At 50.3% G+C, this 19,905-nt stretch overlaps 1 protein-coding gene across 15 annotated transcripts in view; it reads left to right on the top strand.

The window, feature by feature from the left end:
* LOC125329996 (regulator of G-protein signaling 8) overlaps window positions 1-19,905 on the top strand; it is a 42,659-nt gene that overhangs the window by 7,084 nt on the left and 15,670 nt on the right. The window contains exons 1-5 of one of the 15 annotated variants that reach the window (XM_048312646.1): window positions 5,316-5,334; window positions 14,163-14,221; window positions 15,715-15,888; window positions 18,094-18,195; window positions 19,078-19,142. In XM_048312646.1, coding sequence (XP_048168603.1) covers window positions 15,854-15,888; window positions 18,094-18,195; window positions 19,078-19,142 — 202 coding nt within the window. In that variant the 5' untranslated portion in view covers window positions 5,316-5,334; window positions 14,163-14,221; window positions 15,715-15,853. Of the gene's footprint in view, window positions 1-3,716; window positions 5,335-13,334; window positions 13,442-13,594; window positions 13,935-14,059; window positions 14,078-14,132; window positions 14,222-15,714; window positions 16,254-18,093; window positions 18,196-19,077; window positions 19,143-19,905 lie in introns of those variants that run through there. The other 14 variants (XM_048312645.1, XM_048312644.1, XM_048312647.1 and 11 more) reach the window with 14 other exon arrangements.

The following is a 19,905-nucleotide window of genomic DNA, read 5'->3' as shown; positions in this document are numbered from 1 at the left end:
TTTGAGTGCTGTGTGTGGTGCTATCCTGCCCCACACAGAGGTGACCTGGTATGCCAGTGTGCTGTGACAGTCTGTGACCACTCCAGCTTCTTTAGCAGGTGTCCATGTTTTCCAAGATGGAGAGATGCTCATACTCAGGTAGTTGTGGAAGTCCATTATTACTCTTTTTCTTGATCTCATTGCATATTTCTCTTAGTTTTTACAGTCCCAGAGGATGGCCATGTTCCCAATACTGGATTTTTAGGGAGGTGCTATTTACACGGTAACTTGTTGCATACTGTGGGTGCTGCCTGAAGTCCACAGGACTCCTGGGAATTGCATCCACACTGTCTTTGCAGTCAGTCTGAGCTCAGAATGGGTCTGGATCAACTCCTCTTGTCCATGCAGCTGTGGGGTCTCAGGAATATCTCATTTGGCTGCTGCCAGGAAAACAGTGTCTATGCAAAGGCAGGTGATGTAACATCCTGGAATACAACCCTCTCTCTGTGGGTCACCTTGTTTGGACATATTTGGTCATGTGTAAGGGGACTGCAAGATATGCAGAATTTGGGCAATAAATACAGATCTATGGCTTTAAACCACAGCGGACAGGTAGGTTTTAACAAGATACTAGACTAGGCTTTAGAATGCTTCTGCCTTCCTCTCCTTAAGATATCCAAAGAATCTTTTCTGGCTTTGTAGCATTGCCAGGAGCAAGAAGGGTTGGTCTCCAATGCTCCCTGCAGCAGATCATTAACAGTGCTCAGTTGCTGTCTTCTGCCTCCGTGAGTATTTCCTGGAGAGTTTTCAGACCTTCCCAACTCATGGCTATTTATAAGGGACTTTCTGCTGGCTCCCAGCGTGGCTCTGGGTTTTGCTGGGCTGCACTGATGGAAATGTGAAAGATAAATTAAACTGCAGGTGCTTAGTCAGAGCTGGCATGTGGTTTTCCAGGCATGGGAGCCAATTCTCAGGCCAAAGTGTCTGCACTGTGTTTGGCCAAGTGTCTGGATGGTGGCCAGTGTCATGAGAGCAGTTAATTACAGCAGTCTGGGCAGTGAACAGGCATCACTTGCTTCTTGGCCTCTCGTTCTTTGCCAAATTGTGCTCATGTCACACTGACTTCCACGGGGGCAAAGACACACGTGTCCTTTCTCCAAGTGCACTGGTCTTTGAACAGAGGCTCAGCAGTGTTCCCAGATGTTAGTTTAGCAATGCAAGGGCTAAACAAACAGCAGCAGGTGGGATGGTCCCCGTTGTTGTGCTCCACAAAGCCGGAATACGACTCCAGAACACGTTTTGCAGAGTTGCTGCTCACAGTGGGTTGGTTTGAGTGATCCAGGAGGAAATGAGGGAGCAGCAGGATCGCTGTTGTATCCTTTCAGTTCTGATTAGGAAGGAGCACTGGAAGATGATGGCTCACCTCTGAGCTCTGTGTGCTGCTGCTGCAGCAAGGGTAAATACAGAATCAATAGCAGGTTTTAGAACACTTTTTTTTTCCCCAAAAAAATGTTTTGCCAAGACTGTTGCTCCCAGGGGCATTTATTTTAGGAGAGAGGTTATCTCAGGAGTCATTTCCCAAGAGACTTCTCTTTTATGTGATGTTTTAGCAAGAAAGACCTTCTCCAGAGACTGAGCTTTCTCTCAGGGGATTAATGTTTTGCAGAACATTTCCTTGCGTGTTTCAAAAAACCAATTTCTGTCCCCATTTATTTGATAACAACACCTCTTATCAGTTGTAGCCTTCAGTCTGTGATATGGTAGCCTCCCTCACTTTCCAGGCTGGACTTCAGGTGGACAGGAGTCATCCTGCTCTCTGCAGCCAGTGCCTGTGATCAGTGCTGCCCTTGTCTTGGGCTCTACTACAGGCACTCAAAACCCTGGGTTACGAGGCTTTCTGGAAGTCTCATCCCTTGCTGCTTTAGGATAAATGTCCAGGAATATGGCCCCAGTCTCAGGGAATAGTGGAGCCAGAGGCCACAGACCCATCCACAATTCAGTCCTTTTTCTCTTTGTTTCCCCACAGGAATGACTTTGCCTTTGCTGCTATTTGCAAGCCCATTAAAGCGCTTTCCCAGAGTCCCAGGGTGACAAATTCAAAGCCAAAGAAGGAGCGGTGTCGTGCTGTTTCCCGCCAGCACTGCCACATGATGATTTCTGGATCTGAAAGACCTCTTAAGTGCAGGGTTGTCTGAAAAACCCTGGAGTGACTGGCTGTGGGGTTTCCATTCCAGGTCTGGGGATTGCTGGATTCACAACCTGGTTTAAGTAGGGCAGAGAATGTGAGTGGAAGGGGAAAGAAATATCACAGCCCAGCTGTCACAGGGGGACCTGTCTGCCCCTGCAGGGGCCGGACTTCCTGAGGTGGATCCAAGCCGTCAGGCTTCACAGCCAGGACGAGCTGCTAATTTCAGTTGTGGCACTGCCCCAGCTGCCCTGCTTGGAAAAATGCTTGAGTTTTGTTTGTGCACAAGGGAGTCGTGTTTTGCGGGTGCCCCATCCACCACAGGGGACATCTCTGTGAGCAGAGGGCCAGCACTAATGCCATCCTGTGTGGCTGGGAATGAATTCACCCTTTATTCCATGCTCTCCATCCCTGCTGGGCCCAGAGCCCTGCCCCGCTCACAGGCAGGCAGAGATGCTGCCATTTGCAGCTCCACACCCTGGTGCCTCTAATCTGGGACAAAACTCGGGCCATGGAGCAGCAAACACAAGACCTCTATTCTTAGTCTGGAAAGCCTAAAAGCTGGTTCTTTGGGGTGTGGGGCAATGAATATGCAATTGCTGGAGCTCTCACAAAGCCCTGAGCTGGGAGCAGATGCTCCTCTCCCATTGGATCTGTAGCCTTTGCTGCAGCTTTTCACAGTTACATAAATATGGCCTATTTTCCCCTCACAAATTAACATCTTGCTTGCTAAGTTTAGGCTTTTGCATGCATACAAAACAAACCTGCTTTTTCACATGCAGCTGGAAATCCCGGGTCACCCAGGGAGAAGCTGTCCCTGCCCCTATAAAGCTGGGGGCACCTTCACAGTGATGACAGACAGTGGCACTGACAGTGTCCCCTTGCAAGTCCTGGACAGCACATTGCAAATCATCTGAGAGGTCTTGCCCTTTTTTCTTCCCTGTGAGAGAGTCAGACCCTAGCCTACGAGGCTGCCAGAGGGTCTGTCCTCCTGCAGACTGGAAGTTTGGCTGCATGCCTTGGGGCACGGAGCAGACAGCTCCTCACTCCCCACAAGACAGATGTGGGGATTATTTTCCCCAAAGATGGTTCTTGCCCACCCCCCCCTCAATGTACTGGGAGATGGCACTGCAGTTTATCCCCATTAAAAACAGCCCTACAGAGAACGGATGTCACTTGGAAATCCCTGGGGTCTAGGAAAGCTGTGCATCCTCAGACTCCTGGCAGCTTTGTTAGGGATTTAAGTAATACAGATGCAGAGACCTGCAAGAGAGACGCCCACACCCCCCTCTGCAGTGGTATTGCTCCGGATTTTAACATCCTAAAGGGATCCAGCTCCCCAGCACCACTGGGATCTCTCTGGGATGGAGAAACAATCATGATCTTGATATAGCATCAAACCTCAGCTTCTCGCTCCTCTTGTGGTGGGAATAAGGATGGGATACCTGGTTATAGACCCTGAAGTGATCATCCCTTGGGTCTTGTATATGCTGCTCCAGGCAGAGGAGCCATCCATAGCTATCGATCCACAGCAAGACCTTTTCTATTGCAGGGCTGATGGAATGCTGAGACTTGAAATATGTTCTGACAGCTCCTGGCAGAGTGACCAGTGAGGGGGAGGTTTCCTGGGCCTGGGTAACATCCATCCTGAGGCCAGTGGAGCAGGCAAGTAATCAGGGTACTAGATTTTGGCTCAGTAGGACTGATCCTGTCCTCTGCTGTAGGAATGCATGTGTTCCCAGGTGAGTCTTGAAGGTGTGGTACTGAACACAGCCACTCAGAGATGGGGATGGGCCTGGTGTGCTGCCAGGTAAACTGCTGGGGAGGGTATTGACTTGGAAATTCTGTACTTGTAATTCCATGTATATCACCCATTGATTTCTATTAACAGCAGTCCTGTGGCTAGAGATCCATGTGTCTGCAAACACCAGTGGGAAACCTTGGAGTAAAACGGATGACTGGGGGTTTTGGGGAGGGTATAATACTTCAGGCATCTGACTTGACTTTCATTTTAATCCTTCTGACTGAACTGAGCTCCCCCAGGCAAGACCCAGACCCTCTGAGTGGCAAAGCACTGGAGAAGAGGAGAGGAAGAGGTTTGGGAGCTTTCAAAAAGCTGAAAAAGGCATGAAGTACAAAGCTCTCACTTTCTTCCAGAGGGGCACATGCTTCTAGCATGTGATGCTTTAGAAAAATAAAACCTGTGGAGTGAGGAATTGGTGCCCCTTTGGGAATGATTCTGGCTGGATCTCTGGATCCCACCGTTTTGGGTCTGTCATTGCAGCAGAGCAGCAGTGTCAGGGACTGCAGGCAGCTCTGCCAGCAGCTTCCTGACAGGATGCAAATGGGAGTTGTCATGGCTGGAGTGTCTTTCAACCCCCTCAAACAGCCCTTCCAGCCCTTTGGATCTGTATCAGCACGACCCAGATAATGGGGATGAGGGGGAGGCTGAACTTTTCGCAGTGCTGGTGCTTTGGGGATGTGCAACCCACTTTCTGTCCATCTCCATGTAACACCTCTCTCAGAGCCCTGGGTCAGGCCAGTCCAGTGCCATCCCTTGGAGTCCCGGGGGAGCACTGGGCTTGGGGATATTGTGAAGATCAAAGGAAGAAATGAGTCATCCATGAAAAGCTGAACTCTCCATCACTGCAATCTCTTCCTGCCCTCTAGCACAGCTCTTCCGCTCCCAGGTAAAAGCAAACAAAGACCACAGAGTCCCCTATGCCCAGGCAGTCGCTTTCCTTGCTCCGATGGTGTGTAAGACCCTAATCTCTTTCCTGTCCCTTTCCCCCATGCCCATGGTCAGCAGCAGATGCTGGCGAGTTCTCCATGGGCAGCAGCCAGCCTGCAGCAATAATGAGAGCAAGTCAGGCAGTGCCATCCTATACAAGCCTCTGTATGCTCTGTGTGTGCATCTGCGAGAGCTCCCGCTCTCCCTTCTCCCCCTTCCCTCTCTTTCCTAACCCCCCTCCTTCCACCAGCTCTTGTTCTTTTCATGAGACGCAGGGCTGGGGAGCCGGGGAAAGTGGCACAGTGCTGCTGCTCCTGCGGAGATAACCGTGGCTGGGCCGGGTCCGTTGCCCTCCCCGATGCACTGGGACTCCGCAGTTTCTCAGAGCCCCAACCAGCAGTGTCCATCAAGCACCAAAGGCCACATAGCTTCAGCACAGGTAAGAGCCAGGAGGGGCTTGGAAGGTGATGAAAGGCCCGGTGGTACTTCCCTTGCCCTGGGGGAGGAGGGATTTTGAGTTGTTCCTGCCCCAGTTTCCTGCGGGGAAGGAGGGCTCTTCAGGCAAAGTGGGAGGGGAAGGGTGCTGCTCGGATGTCATCCCTATTTATGCCACTGCAGGGCTTCTCCCCGTGCATTAATCCTCCCGTGGCATCTTATGGATGGTCAAAGGGACACAGACACGGCTTGTTTTTAATTAGCAGGCAGGGAAAGAACAGCGTTTCTTAGTCTCAGCCCAGCCCTGACTGGGGAGGAGCCGGAATGGTTCTGGGATGATCTCAGTTGCAATGGGATTAGCACTAGGCCTTTGATGCTGGGAGAAAACATCAGCCTGTGCTTGTGCCTGCACCTCTGAGATCTTAACCATCTTGGCATCTTCCCCCCCTGCTTTGCTATTATTGTGGTTTTTAAATGGTGGATTGTGTTTGCTTTGAATATTTCGGTATATGTGACATTATGACTAATGCCTGGGCTGAGCACTGGGGCTGACCTGGTTAAAAATAAAACTAATTGGAGCGAAAAGAGACCATGTTGGAGGCAAGAGAGAGCTGCACTGATCCAAGGCTGGAGCAAAAACTTGCAGATGGCATGGGCATGTGCACTCTGGGGGAAGAACCAGCTGAACTGGGGGGGCTCATTTTCCTGCTGCTGTGATGGTGGGGCTGCTGTAACTCATGGAGACTCCCACAGTGGTGAGGGTCAGCTCTTTGCTCTCCCATGGGTGGAGCAAATAAACCGTTTTTTTGGCACAGCTGACAAATACGAGGGGCCTGTTGTGTTGGCATCTTCTCCCCGTGGCTGATCCTGGCTGCTGTGCCCCATCGAAGTGGAATGCCGTTGCATTCCTCCATCTGGGGAGCCCACAGGTTGCATAATAAATGGGCAGAGCTTCCTCTGTCCTGCTATGCTGCCCTTCTCTTGTCCCTGCAGCCCCGAGAGCAGCGCTGGGACAAGCCTGGCCTCTTGCCCTGCCCCCCTTCCATGCGGCTCTGGGGACATTGCCCAGGCCTTAGGGCTGGGCTGGCTCAGGCTTTGGCAGAGCTCAGGGAGCATCTCTCTCCAGTCTGGCAGGACACAGGCACTGATGGCAGCCACTCTCCCGAGGAGAAATTAGTGCTGGATGCAGCAGACATTTTTGTGAGAGAACCACCGTCTGCTGGAGAAAGAGGACGAGCTCATCTCACTCACCTAATTTATATTTTAGTTAAGGCTGCAGCAGAAGCCTCCAGAGATGAAAGAGAAATCCCAGCTCACCCTTGTGGCTAACCCTGTTTGTATTTCATCCTACAAATACCCATTCAGCTGCTCGTGTGTTTAAAGTTAAGCACGTGCTCAGGTGCTTTGCTGTGGTGGGAGTGACCTCCCCGTGGCACAGAGAGCAGCTAACGGCCCCAGGAAATCTTTGCTGTGGGATCTTGATGCCCTGCAAGCCCCAGTCTTTGGAATAACATCAATAAGAGCAGAGCAGTGTAGACCTGTTGGGGTCCCTCCCCTGCCGTGTAGCCCTGGGAGAGGGGCCCTGAGGGCACAGACACGGGGTTTCCATGTCCCTGCTCAGCCTCGTTCCCGTTGGTTGGTTTGTGTTCCCTGCGCGGGCAGAAGGACCCTTGGTCCGGTGACTGGAACAGTTCCTGGGCAGAGCTCCGGCCATGCGGCTGGAGAAATAAACATCTCTCTGAAACAGCTATCAAGAATCTGTCTGTCCATATATATTTCCTTTCCACGGGACGCCTGGTTTGGTATATGCATGTTGCAGTATCCCCACTGCAACATAATGGTGGAGAATTGAGAGCAGAATGATCCCCGATCCCTAAGCGACTGATTTGTGTGAGTAAACCCTGGAAACTTTGGATTCCTCTTCTTGGTTTTGCTTTGCTATTCCATATCTAAACTATGGAGGAACCGTGGGAAGACTCTTGGCTCTCAGAGCCGCATATGGACATTTATCTTAAACTTAAAATGATTCTTGAACAACGATTTGTAAATTTTAGCTTGATTCAAGCTCAAAAAGAACTGAAACACTTCCTGGCATGGTTGTTTAAGAACTTTTTCTATGTTTCTTGGGATTTAATTCTTACCAAGGGCTTTTGGAAAACCGTTTGGACACAGTTAATATTGGAGTCAAAGTATATGCCGATGGAAGAATATTTTCGTGAATATTATTTAGTTACCAAGACTGTTGAGCAATGTCAGCTGTGTCCTGGCGAAGGGAAGCCTGGCACAGGGACCGTGCGGCCCAGGCCACGTGCACCGAGCGCTCTGCGAGCAGCAGCGAGGCAGTTCCCGCGCGCGGGCGGAGCCACGCGAGCCGCAGTGTCGGCGGCGGAGCGAGGCGTGGCGGGACCCGGCGGTGCCCGCCCGGCCCTGCGCAGCACGTGGTGGAGCGAGCCCCGGGAACGCCCGAACAAGAGGGGCGGCGCGCGGGCGGCGGCGGTCGGCGGTGGCGGTGGAGCGGAGCCGCGCCCAGCCGAGACGAGCGCTGGAGCAGGGCGCGGGGGGGTCGTCGCTCGGGGGCCCGGCCGAGACGTGGGTGCAGCACCTGGCAGCGGCAGCGAAGCTGCGACCAGAGGAGGCGACGCACGGAGAACTGAGCGGCGTGGCCCGGCCCGGCCCGCGCAGCCCCGAACGCGACCCCGGGAAGAGCGCGCAGGCACGAGCAGCTCCGACAATTCCAACACGGGAGCGACCAAAGGAGAGAGCAAAGACGCAGCGAGACAGAAAACAGCAGCCACTCGGAAAAAGGAAAAGATCATAGTAACTAAGACCTTAGGGATAGTAAAATAGTATAATGTTAAGCAAAATTATGGTTTTATAACAAGGTGTGACAACCAGCAAGACATATTCGTGCATAGAACTGCTATTAAAAAGAATAACCCTGAAAAATGCATTCCAAGCTTGGGAGATGGAGAGGTGGTGCAATTCAAAATTATACAAGGTAGAAAAGGGTTACAAGCATCGCAGGTCACTGGGCCTGATGGTGTTTCTGTGAAAGGCAGTATATATGCTAAAAATCGTAGTCATGTTAGACAATATCTCCATTGTAAGTCCCCCCTACAGTCTCCCTTTCCTAATCCCACCTTTCCCTTTTACCCTATGTCCTATTACCCCCAGTGTATTCCCAATCCGTTTTTTCATCCATGGTTTTCCTCACAAAACCATGCTTTTGCCAATTGTTTCCCCAAAAATCCCTTTCCAATGCCGAGTGGGGGATGAAAAGGGGGCGGGAAGAAATTAAACCCTCTCCTGCCTCAGTTTCCCCACAAAGCATGCTCAGAGAGTTCTGTCTCCCTTCTGTCAGCCCTAAGATGTTCCACAGAATCTGTTTGGACATTTAAAGACTCAGGAGGGTGGCTTGTTTTGTTTTGAAACTGTTCTTGTTATGTTTATCCAGTTGTTTTCATTCTCCTTTTATTAAAATAACACGGGTGAGGTGTTGGGGTCCCTCCCCCGCCATGTAGCCCTGGGAGAGGGGCCCTGAGGGCACAGACACGGGGTTTCCCTGCCCCTGCTCAGCCTCGTTCCCGTTGGTTGGTTTGTGTTCCCTGCGCGGGCAGAAGGACCCTTGGTCCGGTGACTGGAACAGTTCCTGGGCAGAGCTCCGGCCATGCGGCTGGAGAAATAAACATCTCTCTGAAACAGCTATCAAGAATCTGTCTGTCCATATATATTTCCTTTCCACGGGACGCCTGGTTTGGTATATGCATGTTGCAGTATCCCCACTGCAACATAGACCTTGTCCATCATAAATTAATTTGGGACTGCAACCCCGAGGTCTCGGGTCAGATTTTTAACACTCAGTAAACAGCTAGTTTGCAGTATTCAGCTCACAAAATGCAGGCTTCTTGCAAGCACCTCAGATGATGTCCCAGCAGAAAATTAACCCTATCTGTCAGCAAGCCTTGCTCCCTGACCTGTGCCGAGCATCAGATCTCAATCAAACCCTGCGAGGGACGGAGAATCCATGGCAAGGGATCATTGTGGAGCTCTGTCTGTCGGGGTGGATCTGTCCCAGCTTCCCAGCCATGCACAGAGCTGCATTCCAGCCACTGCCATATTGACAGCAGCAGCGATGCTGAAAGCTGGGAGGACTCCAAGGCTGCACAGAGCAGCTCTGTGTCAACTCCAATCCTTTCTGCCTCCCTGCTCCATGCTCACAGCATCCTCCACAATGCACAGGCAGAGCCATAGCACGTTCCTTTCCATGGAGCTGCTCCTGGGCATGGCAGCTCATTTCCTCAGAGAACAATTATGAAACTGTAATAAAGTGCTTTAAAGGGAAAATTCTTCCCTTTGATTCCTGCCTGCCCTTCTCATCCTGGAGCTTCCTGCCCTGCTTTGCTGTTGTTTTTGTGTCCTACCTACCCGGAGGAATTTGGGAGGGAGCAGGGAGCACAGGCCAGGAGCCATCTTGCAGCAGAAGCATCTGTTCTGCTGCAGCAATTGCTGTGCCCAGGAGCCACAAACATGGCCAGGAGACAGTTTTATCATTGACACAGGAGAATTTAAATAGCTGCCATGCTTTCGAGCTAAGCCACAGCCACAACTGTGGATCTCACTTTACGTAACTCTTTTTTATTTTTATTTTTACATTTTATTTTTGAACATATTCTTTCATTTTCAAGGGCAGTTTGATTCAGAAGGAATTTGCTATAAGCCTACTGCACAGAAGCTTTCGAAAATATTACCCTGTAAAAACCCCATAATTCTCTTTATCTGCAATTTAATTGCCTTGCCTTGCCTTGTAGAGCACGTGCCGTGGCTTCCCCGATCAACTCCCCATCCAGCTCCATGGTCTCCTCACCTGTCCCTGAAACTCTGGCTCCCCTGTTTCACCTTTAAGGATTTCCTCCCTGCCAGGCCTGAGGTGGAGAATGATTTGAGGTTTAAGATGAATAGATAAATTAACTCCTTAAAAACATTCTGAGGTGCATCTGTGGATATTTCCTGGTGCTACTGGAGATCTCTTTTTAGAAAGGGCTTCAGTTTGCAATTAATATAAGTATGTGGTTTGTTTTGTAGTTTAGCAAGTGATCTACACCAGCTATAATTCCTTCCTTCCAAGGCAGTCACCTTGTGCTGGACGAAGTGTGTTTTCAGACAAGACAGCAGGGCAGCCTGGCACAGTGAACAGCTGGATGAAAGTTACAAGTAATTTCCTTCCAGGTTTAATTGCAAATGGTAGTGGAGAACAGCAGACTCTGGAGACTGATTGATTAATTGCTAATCTGAATTCCTGTGGGGTGGGGCCCATATAGGTACCATTCTGGATTATGGATAAATTTTGAATGACTATGAAGGAGATCAAATGATGCTTTATTCCTTTCAGTAGTCCAGCAAAAGCCCCAACCCCCCCTGGGTTGCAGCAGTGTGGCTGCAGGTTTGTGGCTGAGCTTAAGGCAGGCTTTGCAGCTCACCTGGATTCCCAGAGCCAGGACTACTGTGGGAGGCAGCCAGCCTCCTGTAATTGGCATTTTGCAGTGACAGAGCCTACACAAAATCCCAGAATGGTTTGGATTGGAAGGAACCTTAAAGTTCATCAAGTTCCAACCTCCTGCCATGGGCAGGGGCACCTTCCACTGGTGCCACAGAGCATCCTCTGGAGGGATCTCAGAGGCAACAGGATCTCATGAAAACACATCAGGGAATGATTTCACCTGTGGGGATGTAGCTGCCCAGCATCACAGCAGAGTGAAGAAGTGCTATTCTTGGCAGGAGGGAAAATCCTCTTGGACCAGCAGGTTGTGAAAGCTCACCCCTTGAATGAGTCCCTTGGAGCACAGTACCAACAAGGAGAGATGCTGCCATGGACCCAAGAAAAGTCATGAAGTAAAAGCAAGCACAACCCAATGAAGTTCAAAGTGTGGCAGGGATCACTGTAAATATGACAAGACCATGAAGTTGGAAATGAGAAGTGGAAGCAATAGCAGCAGGTCATCAAACATAAAATAATGGCACCCCAGAGGGGCAGCAAACCCCCAAGGATACAGAACAAGGGTGAGAGGACAGGGAGAAGTCTACTTAAATGTCAAGGTAAAGGGGTTAATTTAAGGCAAACCTACAGCCAAGCAAATGAGCCAGTCAGTGTATGCATGGTCTGATCTTCCTGCTCCAAACAGAGAAGGGTGCTTGGCTGCCAGCCCCTGGAAGAACATCCCTGCATGTGGAGAGGCAAAAGCCGCATCACCACCAGCCAGAGCTGCCTTCCTGGTCCTGCTGGATGTGTCAGGACAGCTGAGGTGTCTTCAGGCCACACAATTACCTCTCATTTGGTAGAAACTGGGATCAACTGAAGCTGGTGGAGCTATTTGGTCTGGATGGGGTTTTTGGATAAAAACCATTTGAGTAATGATCAATGGTCAAAACAACTGGATTAGGCAGGGAGGGATTGAAAATAATGGGGAGGGTGAAAAGGACCCTGGAGAGGGAGGTTAACATGTAGGGAACAGGCTGGCAAATTCCCTTCTGCCCTCCACAGTGACAGCCAACACTCCCAACACTGGACGTGTTCACTGCTTGTGTGTTTGCTGCTACCAGGTCAGGAGGAAATTGTTTTGGAGCAATTTTTGGAGAGATTTAAATTTTTGTATGGGATTCAAGCCTAATATCAAAATGAGTTATTTTATTAAAAGCATTTAAATAGAAACTACAGAGCGGTCAGAAGCAGGAGGGCTGTTTTAGAAGGAATTTGCTATAAACCTACTGCACAGAAGCTTTCTAAAATATTACCCTGTAAAAATCCCGTAGTTCTCTTTATCTGCAATTTAATTACATTTCCCATAGTGCCTTTGTCAGAACAGTTCACTTATTCTTGTTCTCTATTAACTCACACCTGCCCTAGGAAACTAGAAAGAAAAATTGTTGGCATTCAGAGTAATTTGTGTGTTATTCAGGATCTCACTGAGCTCAGAAAAAGGGTCTAATGAGGTACTGGAGAAATAGGAATTGGGGGTCTCATACTGTTGATGGCTATGAGATGGCAATATCTAAAACTGGTGTAAAACCAGAGGGAGAAGTGGAAGCCACTGCCGTGATCCAGTGATTTGTCCCATTCAGTGTTAGTGGACCAGAGTTTGATCTGTTTGGGACTGCAGCAAAGTCTCAGAGTATCTGAATAACGGAGCAGAATCATCCAGAGCTTTTTGGATTGAACATTTTAGTGACCTCCTCCAGCCCACAGTGTATGTGTTGTGAATGAGAGCTGAGAGATGTCCTGGGACTGTTATGAAAACCTTGTCACTTGTGACCCCCTGCAGTGCCCAGAGGGAACCCAGGAGCATGGAAATAACATACTAAACCAAAAATGACATATTAGAAGTTAAATTTGGCTTGGGTTTTGGGACAAGGGCTGCAGCTGACTGTTACTTAACTTGCACAAACCAGCCTGTGGTAGCAGAGGCAGAGGATGAGCCTCAACCTTTGACTGTGGTTTAGAGGAGGTTTTGCTGGCCGCAGCATTTTTTCAGTGCTTGTTTTCTGATAACTGGAGATGTGATTAATCCCAGTCAGGATGACCTGGGCTTTGCCATGAGAGGGATAAGAACAAGGCAAACATTTCCATGCCATGCTGAGCTGTCAAGGAGGGGATCCAAGCTGAAGGAGAGCTGGGATCTTTGCTGCAGTGCTGCTAAACCCTGTGGTTTTGTAGGAGGTTTTGCAGGACTCTGCCTCTCCCCAAGAATGGCGCCTGGTGATAATGTGCTATCTCAAGGCATGCTTGCCAAAGCCAGCAGTGTTTTAGCAGAGAGGAAGGTGACTACAAGTTTCCAAGGAAAAGGCAATGACTTGTTAAACTGGAGAGGACTTTTTTTATTATTATTTTTTTTTAAGTCAATCAGCTTTGTCAGGATCAAAAAAGCAATGGAGATCCCACAGCTTGAGCTCTCAGTGAGCTCTCAGTGACCCCCATCAGCGCCTGTGCAACACCAGGTGTTGCCACTGGTGGCTGTGCTGAGCCCAGAGCTGGGGGGCTGTTGGTGACATGGGTTAGGTTGTTGTTAGAGCCACCGGGGTGCCCTGGACATGCCATACATATTCTCTGGAGGATGAAGGTGGGTGCAGGAGAAAAAAGGGGGATTGGAGCCCATACATAGGGGGGAGGGCACTGAGGGAGCTTCCAGGGATGTACACACCAGGTGAGAGAAGGGAAGGTGGGTTCAGGGGGTCTGCCACGTCACTGGGTGGATTTTTGATCCTGTCATCCCATGCCCAGCAATAAGGTTCTTCTTTGCCTTGTGCCAAAGTCTTCCTTGGCCCTGCTGACACCTGGGCTCTTTAATGAAACTCTTCCATCCCTTCTGTCTGTGACAACTCCTGGAGATAAGCGATCTGAGAGCAGCAACCTTCCCTAAAGCTCCGAGCAGCCGTTCACAGCGAGGCGGGCGGGTGCTTTATTCCAACGCAGCGAGGGTGACAAAAGCGAGCGCTTTCGCAGGCATCCCCCCTCCCCGCCCCCAGATGCTCCCCGGCAGCCTTTGGCATCCTCCGCCCGTGCGCGGCGGTCCCCCGTCCCCTCGGGGCGAGAAGCTGGGCTTCTGCTGCCAGGTGGGTGAGGCGGGGATGCGCTGGGCTCCGGAGCAGAGCCGGCGCTGGGCGCTGGGAGCCGGCTGCGCAGCCGGGCTGGGGCTGATGCGAGAGCGGCTCTGAGCTGCGCTGCTGCTGCTGCCGCTGCTGCTGCCCGGGGAAAGGTAGGGAAGGGAGGGGTGTCGAGATGTGACTGTCACACCGAGCAGGGGGCTGTCTCTGAAGAAGACCGCTCTGCTCTCTCCCCAGAGCTTCTCTGACCACGCTGTCGGCACAGACCCCCCGGCAGAGAGGACGGGTCAAAGGCAGTGAGTATCTTTTTCGCAGTGTCTGCAGTGCCTCTGTGTTCTTTTTTTCCCTGGCTTTCTCTGCATGTGAATAGATGGTCTTAATCTCCTGAACCCCCTGAGAGATCTAATGGTTTGCTGTTTTGTTTGTTTGTTTGTTTGTTTGACCTTCGTGCTGTTTATTTTCTTGTACTGGGATGGCTTCTTTATCTTTGTTCAGGTGGCTTGATAACCTGAACGTCCTAATCACACCCCTCCCTTTCTGTCTCTCAAGGAGAAACCCCCAAAACACATCCATGATGAGGCTGGCAATTCTCCTTGACCGGGTTCCCTTTATAGAAGGGGGAGGTAGGATGAAGGATGGAGCAGGAGGAAAATCCCCTCAACAGGACCTTTATTGCAACGCCTTTACCAGACGCCACAGCTTACATTTCAAAGTCATAACTGACTGGCTTTATTTGCAAACAGAGGAAACATCCGTGGGTATGTCAGCCAAGCAGTGGGATTGCCTTCACGGGAAACACAGGTCCCAGCACCTGTGAAGTTGGATGGACTTTGGGATTTTAGTGAAGTTGGGTGCTGCTCAGCAGTGCAGGTGGTTACTGTAAGGGCTGAGTGGGTGGCAGTGGGGGTGAGCAGAAGGCTCTTTCATAACAGTACCCCAAAATTCAGGCTGCTGGAGGAGGCTGCAAGGGAGAGAGCACCCAGCTCCACTTCCAGCTGTCACCTTGGAGCAGCAGTGGGAAAGAGGAGCAGGAGCTGCTGGACTCTAGGAAGTCATATGCTGTGGCCCCACATGCGGGTGAGGCTGTTAATGAGGAAATTTAAAGGGGCTTAAGGAATTACAAGGATTGATTTCAGTTAGAGCGCAGTTAAGCAGCTGGTCAGGGTGAGGATTAAGGAAATGCACTCACTGGCAGTGCAACGCAATCCTGGTTTCATTAATTTAGTGGGGAAGAGGCTTTGTGCATTTTTAATGTAATCAGGTTTTAAGAGGTATGTTGCATTGGGCAGCCCAAGCTCCAGGGTCTCCCCAGGCCCCAGCAGAGCAGGATCCTGACTCCTTGCACACCCTCTCAGTTCTCATTAGCTCCTTAGTCTTATCCTTGGTTGTTCCCAGTGGGCAGGAGGACATGACATGGAGGGTACCTGGAGCTTGGCTCTGTCCTGGCAAATCAGAAACCTTTGCCTTTGCTCATCATAGAGTCCTGTTCTTTGTCCCCTGGGTCTCCTGCCTGGTGGATCTCACCTTTGCTCTCTGTTGATGTGAGAGTTGTCAACCAGTTGCTCTTCAGTGTGCCAAGGCTCACAAGGACCCCGCCGTCTCCAATCTCCCTCTCTCCTTCCCTCTCCTTTGCAGGCTGTGCATCTCCTTGGTGGCTGCCCGCAGGCTCCCACCACCCCAACAAGGAGTTGCTTGCTTTGAGTTATTTTTGTGTGAGTGCTTGAGCCTGTGGTGGTGAAAGGAGCAGCACTTGCAGATGCATGAAGTCCTCCTGTTATTCTGTTTGCAGTGCCAGCTTTTCCATGATGCCTGGCCAGTAACATCAGCCATGAACCTGGAGGGACAGGCACAAGAGGTAGTTCGGTCTTCTTAGCAAGGTCAGCCCAGAGCTCTGCCCGTTGAGGAGAGACCTTCGCAGATGTTGAAGGATGAGTGGGATAATGCCAACTGCTGCTGCTCCCTGGTGAGCTGGGACAACAAACTCAAACCACTTTAGACCTGAAGCTGGACTTTACCTGCAGTCCTGGTCTTAGAAGGAAATGCTGTCTCTCCTCTGTGACCATCCCTCACCTCTCAACATCTTCCATTGAACAATTGACTTTCCATGGTAGGAGGCAAGGATCAAATGGGTTGAGGACAACTGGCCCTTCTTGGCTTTGGCAAAGAGGATTCTTTGGTATATTTTTAAGTGCCAGGACATGAAACAGTAAATCCCTTCTTCCCGCACTCCTGCCTCCTGCAAGCAGCCCTGACTGCAGTCCAAGCCAGCCAGTTAAAGGGTAAACCATAACTGGATGCCTGAATGGCTGCCTTACTTATCCCACGGAGGTAACTGGAAAGACACGGTGCATCTCTCACCCCTGCCCATTCTGTTGTCTGCCTTGTCCAGCAAGCCCTTCAGCTCACTGCAGTGTCCCCTCTTCCCTCCTGTCCTTCCCTTGCCTCTCCACCTCCTGCAGACCCAATTCCTTTCCCTCTCTCTCTCTTCTATATCCTGTCTTGAAAGTCCTCACTGAGAGAAGAGTGTTCCATGAGGAACCAACTCCCTGCCCATGGCACAGCAGCTCTACCCCCCACCTGCTCTAATTCCCTGCTGCAGTCCCTTGATCTCAGGCGTCAGAGGGGGATCTGAGCAGTACTGCAGTAATGCCTGTCACACCTCTTGCTGGGAAATTTGTGAGCAAACAGAGCAGGGAACAGAAAGGTGGCATATAGGAGGCATCAGGAGAGATACCAGAAGGATCCTGTGGTGGGCTCAGTGTCCACTCAAACACAGCAAGTCCAGCGGGGAATGTGGCATTCCCTGTGCTCTCATCTGGAGTTTGTGGAGCGTAGCATCCCGGGCCCATGGCCATGGGCCTGCAGTTGGAGGCTGTGCAACAATTCCCATGACTGAAGAGCTCCTGGTTTTTGTGCTTGTTAAACGCTGCAAGCTGCCTGTGTTGCACCAGGGAGACACTCAGTGCATTTAATTAACATTTAATTTGCTTTAAGATTACATTAAAATGTGCAATAATAGAAGCTCTCCGAAGGGTGGGAGGAGAAGGGGGAAACAGGCTCACTACAGATTGGCTCAGGCACTGGTGCTGAAGTGTTCTGCAAGAATTAGAGATGGAAGGGAAAAAATGCTGTACTTCTGCAGTCACAGAAAGTATTCAGCATCTGTTTGGCAGCAGGGCTTGGAGAAGGGCTTTCAGCTGCTCCAAAGTAGGTCCAGCAGCTGAGAAGTGGAGACAGGGTCACTAAATGCTCTTCCAGTGGTCCGGAGGAGAGAATGGCCTAGTTTGATATCCAGAGAATTTCAGAGAGGCTTGGGCTGGAGAGGCAGATCTCAGAGCCCATGCAAACCCATTAGGCAGGCCCTACATGTTTTTGGGGAAAAGGTGATGCCAGTCCTGTGTAATGCGTGTGTGTATTCCATTTCCCTGTCCCTCTGTGTCCCTGCCCATCCTGGGTTATGTAATGAAGGATGCTGTGGCTGCTGTCCTGGGAAGGGGCTGGGCAAGGACGCCAGGGGCTGGTGGAGGATTGAAGGCTCTGGGACTGGGCTGAAATTTAGAGGAAAAAAGCAATAAAGCCATTGTCTGCTTGGGTAAGCATGTCAGGAAACAGGCAGTTTGATCCTGCTTATGTAATCCTGAGTCTAAAGAAGATGCTTGGGATTGATCCTGGCTGGGAACTCACGGTTCTGCAGCACAGGCTCACCTCGCAGGTGCTTTACTACCCCTCTCCTTCCTCCAGCCCTCTCCTGCCCTCTCCTGCCCTCCAACTCTGGTATTTGTGCTGTTTCTGGTGCTGCTGGAATGTGGCGACTGATTTCTTGTACTGCTGCCCATTGCTCTCCTCCCACATCTGAGCAGAGCAGGACTTTCCAAGAAACCATCCCAAAGCGTAGCCTTTCAAAGCCATTTTGCCAACCAAGGCAGCTGAACGCCTGGTGTGGGTGAGCCTTTAGCTGTTCTGGTGCTGTGTTCACCCTTAGCATCTGCCTGGAGATGTCTCAGGGTCCCTCTCACACATGAGGGAACAAAGGACACAGATCTAGCACAGAGCCACTGAGGTTTTTTGGGGTTTGTTCTTTTTCTTTTGCCAAGCTGGCTAGACTTATAATCATCCTCTTCTTTGGTTTTCCCCTGCTAACACCCCTGCTTCCCCACCTCGACCACAGGAACAGAGGGATGAGGACTCGCCTGGGCTGCCTGTCTCACAAATCAGACTCATATAATGATTTCACAGCTATTCTTCCGGACAAGCCCAACCGGGCTTTGAAGTGAGTATAGCTGCAGCATCACTCCTGTCCTTCTCCTACCCACCCACCCGCTTCTCCAGTATTGTCTTGCTTTTGTTGTACTTTGTATAAGCTATGACTACTTCCACAAGGAAAACAAACCAGCACTGATCCATCAGGAACAGCCTCAGGAAATACCTGGATCTTTGACATGAGCTCTGCCATGAGACAGGACATGCTCACAGTCCCTACTGCTGTGTGTGTGGGATATGTCTGCACCTATTTGGAGACATAATGTACACCTCTGTCATCACAAATCGAACCCTGAGCAGTTGGCTTGGTGTAAGACGTGACCAGCAATTTCAGGTCATCTTCAGCTCAGCCTTATATTTAACACTGCCAAAATTCAGGTGAGGGTTTGCACCATGCTTGAGGGAGATGTTTCAGACCCTCCAGAATCCTGATTTGAGACGTGGGATGGGACTCATCTGATCACAAGTCCCTGCTTACACCTGAGCTAAGATCCCCTGAAAGGCAAGCAAGAGAAATAAACACTTCTGCAGGGCCGAGTTTCATTTCGCCTGACTTTTGGCTTTTACAATGTAAATGTCTGCATCTGAGCTTCTTCCCTGGGCCTCTGCTTAGAGTCAATGAGGAAAAATTGGTCCCTTTTTGGGTATGATTCACCTGGCCTATTTTACCTGCCTGCCTGGGGATATGAGATGAGCAGAATCCCTGCAGGTGCCTTGGTATCTCCTCACTGATTCTAGAGGGAGCCCAAGGTCACTTGGCTCAGTTCTACACTCTAGACCTCCAAAATCAGGCGAGAAGAATTCCAGCCTTCCTCGGCATCCTCATCAAACAGCTCTAGAGAGGATGAGCAGCCATGGGTTGCCCATAACTTGCCCCATCTTTTCCTTACAGAGGACTGTCAACAGAAGAAGCAACAAGATGGGCAGACTCTTTTGATGTCCTTTTGTCCCATAAGTGTGAGTAGAGATCAAATTCTTCTTTTATTTCCTCCTCTGCCCTTAACCCCTGTTGTAGTTAGGGCAGAATGTGTGTTGCATAGCAGGGGCATGGTCCTCCAGAGCTGCTCACTCCCCAGCAGTCACCATCCTTTATAGGCACTAATTGCCCTCTGGATAAAAGGGTTTTGTGTGTTCCCTTCATGGCTTTGCTCCTGACCACAACTGCTAAAGCCATAAGCCCAAGGTGCTGCCTCTTCCAGCTTAGTACCCTTGAATGACTTGCCCTGTCACAGAGAAATCACGTGCGGTCCCCCTGAGCAGAGCCTGATTTGTGGTTATCTCAGCAAACCTGAATATTTCACATCCAGAGACCTTATGCCAACCTATAAGCAGCACCCCCTGCTCTGCTCAACAGATTAATCCTATGAGTTCTGTTCAGCAAATATTGCTCTGCTTCACCAGCATTTTCACACTGAGAAATTATAAACAAGACAGCAAATTTCCCAGTACGGGTTCATTCATGGGCTTCTATTGGAGAATTAAACCCTAGAAAGTCAAGGTTGGGGAAAAGTCAACGTGGGTGGTGAACTGTTTTTTGGCAATAAGGAGCTGTCTGGCTTGCTTAGAGACCCAGGTTTTCCTTACATTTTAAAATATAAGTGTAGAATTATATTATTAAGTGAAGGGTGATTTTGCTAGGTTTCTACTGAGATGACAACAGTTTTGGCAGGGAATTAAGTGACAACTTTAAACAGGCTGGCTGACCAAGGCAGGAAAAGCA

This window comes from Corvus hawaiiensis, chromosome 9, assembly GCF_020740725.1.
Source record: "Corvus hawaiiensis isolate bCorHaw1 chromosome 9, bCorHaw1.pri.cur, whole genome shotgun sequence".
NCBI classification, from domain to species: domain Eukaryota; kingdom Metazoa; phylum Chordata; class Aves; order Passeriformes; family Corvidae; genus Corvus; species Corvus hawaiiensis.
This window is presented reverse-complemented; position numbering and strand designations above follow the sequence as displayed.